This window comes from Daucus carota, chromosome 9 (genome assembly GCF_001625215.2).
Source record: "Daucus carota subsp. sativus chromosome 9, DH1 v3.0, whole genome shotgun sequence".
NCBI lineage: Eukaryota > Viridiplantae > Streptophyta > Magnoliopsida > Apiales > Apiaceae > Daucus > Daucus carota.
The window spans coordinates 34,994,017-34,998,488 of record NC_030389.2 but is presented as its reverse complement, the minus strand read 5'-3'; the positions used below and the strand labels follow the sequence as shown (position 1 = coordinate 34,998,488).

The following is a 4,472-nucleotide window of genomic DNA, read 5'->3' as shown; positions in this document are numbered from 1 at the left end:
AGCTGGTGTTGTACTAATATCTTGCAAAAAAAATTATAAAAATAAAAAAAAATATTAATTTTAGATGTAAAAATGTTTGTGAAACATCTAGAACATAAAAAATTATACTCTAGAAATAAAAGTAAACTAAAGTGTTGGCCCAGTCTGTCGGAAACGAAGATTCTTTAGAAATAAAAATGTACGAGAAAAGTACTCCATAAAATTACGCCGCCACCAGTAAACGTGGTATTAGGACATGGAATTGACTAGACTAGACAAAACACTAGTCACTTCCCGTTTTCAGACAAACCACCAAGCGCTAATCAAGAAATTAGAACAAAGCCCAGCTGCCCCCTGTTTTCTTATCTTCCAGATTTTTATATAGTAATAGACTACAACCACCCCATCAATTATTATTAACAGGGAGAGATAGGGAGAGATTGAAAGAGAGAAAGAGAGAGATTGAGAGAGAGAGAGAGAGATTGAGTGGGGCTTGCTGCATCTTCAAGAAAAAAAGAGGGTCGGTGTTGTTTAGCTCTTGTTTGGTATGTTTCTTATTTCTTCTGCTGTTTCTGAGCTTGCTTCATCATGTGTTTATGTGTTTGGATGCACTTGGTTATTAAATTTGTCAAGGTTTTCGCAAGAACCCTTGTTTTGGAACTTTTTTGGACTAAGATCTGCTTTTTTAATTCGTGTTTTTGGACTTGTAATAGGTTGATTCCAAGATCTCTAGCTCATCTTCTTAATCTTTGTTTCATGGTATAAAATATAGCCTCATGTAATAATTTTCAGCTCTTGAAAAGTTTTTGTTGTTTCTTATTGATTTTTTTACTGGGTGTTTGTTGTTTCTTATTGAATTTTTTTGGGTAAAAATAGAAATGATTGAGTTTTTAATCATACCCTTTTGTAGAGTGTAAGATATATGAAGAAGTTATTATAGAGGTTGTTTCGGTAAAAATGGTAAAAATCCCAAGGGAGTTTGGTTCATGGTTAATGAGTCTGGTTAACGGGAATCGGAACCTCAATCCCCTGTTTGGATTGATTATTTGGTTGTATGAGAATCCCAATTCTTTTATGTGGTCAAACCATACTCTCCGCACCACCTGGTTTTCCATACCATTCCCAATTCCCATTCCCAACCTTAATCCAAACGCCCCTGAGTTTTTCCCCAAGTCCCAACCAATATAAGGATTTATAAGGGTTTTGATGGCTATATTAACTATTATGCATACTGTTGACACAAACATACTCGATTTTTCTTGCTTGCCTGCAGGTGTTGCTGTAAATTGTAATAAGTATTCTGCTGTTTTCGTTTGTATTAGCTAAGATAGTAAGATGTCGAACATTGATATCGAGGGAATTCTGAAGGAGCTTCCAAATGATGGCCGTGTTCCAAAGACCAAAATTGTCTGTACTCTTGGCCCGGCTTCTCGTTCTGTACTAATGATTGAGAAGCTTTTGAAGGCGGGAATGAATGTTGCTAGATTTAATTTCTCTCATGGGACTCATGAGTACCATCAGGAAACATTGGACAATCTCCGGATTGGAATGCAGAATACTCAGATCATGTGTGCCGTGATGCTCGATACAAAGGTCAAGTATTTTGTACTCTTCAATTTGTTATGTTTAAAGGGGATAAGTTACTCGCTTGGTTGTTTAAGCTTTTGAGCTCAATTTGTTGTATTATATCTAGCATATATATCAGTCTTTTAACATGATGAGTATGCTCTGTCTACTTATTGGCTACTTTTGGGCTTTTTGATACATTTTCAAGTATCTCTTAATCTCTATGAAGTCGATTGCAATTTATGCATGATATCAGTTAGGTCTTTGGTTGATCAATGGTGAATATATTATAAGAGATACATCAAGTAAACTTTATCAATATAGTATATTGCTACCATATGGGACATGGGAGTATAAGTTGCAGAGAACTACTGAAGTATTGATGATTCTGGGTTGTTATATAGTTAGCCATTCCTCTCAGATTATCTGCTAATTTACAATTATGAGATCAATGAATTGCACTTCTCTCTAATAACTACGTAGGATGGGGTAATATAGCACTGTCATAATTGTACTTCAATCAGCAATATAGCCTATATGTTATGTTGAATTCATAATTTTCTATTATTATGGGCGAGGGAGGTATAGTTACTGTAACAATGATAGGCACTGTCATTAGAACAGGGCCCGTCCTGCGATAAGCACAAGTTTGCATTGAATTTACTGTAAATTAGGAGTTATATTTGGTTAGCCTCTTAAGAATACTCTTTTTTGTATGTCGTGATTACGATTTCAGACTTCTTTTCGTTTGGTGTATTCAAAAGTATGAATCGCATCCGGAACCTCATACATAGCAAGTCAGCATCATGTGGATATATATGTGAGAGATCTGGCTGAGAACCTATTATTTCTTGAAGACCAACTGTAAATGATTTTCATGGATGCTTGCCATTTGCAACACAAATTATCTGTCAAGAAAACTTTAAGATCAAGTCTGCACCATGAAGTTCTTATTCTGCGCGCAATAAATCTTAATCTAAACTTCTTTCTGCAGGGACCTGAGATTCGTACTGGTTTTCTAAAAGATGGAAAGCCTATCCAGCTGAAGGAAGGTCGTGAAATCACTATAAGCACAGATTACGACATAAAGGGTGATGAAGAGACTATTTCCATGAGCTACAAAAAATTACCTGTGGATATCAAGCCTGGAAATACGATACTATGTGCAGATGGTACCATTACTCTCACTGTCTTGTCATGTGACCCAGCTGGTGGAACTGTCAGATGCCGTTGTGAAAACACTGCTATGCTAGGTGAGAGGAAGAATGTGAATCTTCCTGGTGTTGTTGTGGATCTCCCAACACTGACAGAAAAGGACAAGGAAGACATTTTGCTTTGGGGTGTTCCAAACAAGATTGATATGATTGCACTCTCATTTGTTCGCAAGGGTTCAGACCTTGTTAATGTCCGTAAAGTCCTTGGGCACCATGCAAAAACTATTCAGTTGATGTCAAAGGTATGCAGGTCAATTTCAATATAAAATAACATGTGGTGTATAGAGTGTGCCAACAAAATTTGTCATTCTGATTGTGCTGAATTCTTCCTGGGGCGTCATTGACGTGTTGTTCTATATATTCACTGGTTTTCTTGAATTTTTATACTTGTCATAATGACATCTTATAATTGAAATTTGTAGGTTGAGAATCAGGAGGGAGTTATCAACTTCGATGAAATCTTGCGTGAGACAGACTCATTTATGGTTGCTCGTGGTGATCTTGGAATGGAAATCCCAGTTGAGAAGATATTCTTGGCACAGAAAATGATGATTTACAAGTGTAATCTTGCTGGCAAGCCTGTGGTAACTGCGACTCAGATGCTTGAATCTATGATCAAGTCTCCACGTCCCACACGTGCCGAGGCCACTGATGTTGCTAATGCTGTCTTGGACGGGACTGACTGTGTCATGCTCAGTGGGGAGAGTGCAGCTGGGGCATATCCTGAAATTGCTGTGAGAACTATGGCTCGAATTTGTATTGAGGCAGAGTCCTCGCTTGATTATGGATCTGTATTCAAGGAAATGATAAAGGCAACACCTTTACCAATGAGCCCACTGGAGAGTCTTGCATCTTCTGCTGTCCGAGCAGCCAACAAGGCGAGAGCAAAACTCATTGTTGTCCTGACTCGCGGTGGAACTACCGCAAAGCTAGTTGCCAAATACAGGCCAGCAGTCCCAATTCTCTCAGTTGTCGTCCCAGTTCTGACAACAGACTCCTTTGATTGGACCTGCAGTGATGAAAGCCCAGCAAGGCACAGCCTGATATACAGAGGCCTGATCCCAATTCTCGCAGAAGGATCTGCAAAGGCTACAGATGCAGAATCAACTGAGGTGATCCTTCAAGCTGCTCTGAAATCAGCAACAAAGAAAGGATTGTGTGTGCCTGGCGATGCTGCTGTGGTGCTTCATCGAATCGGATCTGCTTCCGTCATCAAGATATGCGTAGTGCCGTAATTAAGCGCTTAAGGCGAGTAAACCCTGTTGGTTCTGCGATTTTGTTTATGATTTTTTTTATGTCTTGACAATCTTTATCTAGTCTCAGTAATCAGTATGTTATGTGCAACTATGTCCAACACTAATACACTTGTTTGTGTAGCTAGAAAATCTTGTGGATGTTTCTCGATCATGGCTCTAATTTTGTCTCCCTATCTAGAAAGAATTGTTGAGCTACTCAATTTTGTGTTCTGCTTATCTACAGAATTGCAATGGGTGCCAGTTAATTTGTTTGTGGTTTCCAACCCAGTTCATAGCAACTGTGGCTTGAGTTCAGTGTTTCAATAGTTTCATAGAACTCAAGGAGATCGAATAAAAATGATTATGGGGTTTATCTTATTTCTAGGAAATAAGTAACACATTAATAGAAATATATGTATTTCCGAAATAAATATTTATTTTTGTAAATACAAAATATTAATCATCTTGTAAATATTTA

At 37.9% G+C, this 4,472-nt stretch overlaps 1 protein-coding gene across 2 annotated transcripts; it reads left to right on the top strand.

Annotated features, from left to right (window-relative positions):
• Nucleotides 1–204: 204 nt before the first annotated feature.
• LOC108202818 (pyruvate kinase, cytosolic isozyme) lies at nucleotides 205–4,163 on the top strand. Of its 2 annotated transcripts, none has more exons than XM_017371360.2 (4): nucleotides 205–524; nucleotides 1,253–1,572; nucleotides 2,540–3,001; nucleotides 3,182–4,163. In XM_017371360.2, the coding sequence occupies exons 2-4, from the start codon at nucleotides 1,315–1,317 to the stop codon at nucleotides 3,992–3,994; spliced, it is 1,533 nt and encodes a 510-aa protein (XP_017226849.1). In that variant the 5' UTR covers nucleotides 205–524; nucleotides 1,253–1,314; the 3' UTR covers nucleotides 3,995–4,163. The 2 variants fall into 2 exon arrangements, with proteins under 2 accessions (XP_017226849.1, XP_017226850.1); XM_017371361.2 differs by having other exon boundaries at nucleotides 385–524; nucleotides 1,302–1,572.
• Nucleotides 4,164–4,472: the final 309 nt, after the last annotated feature.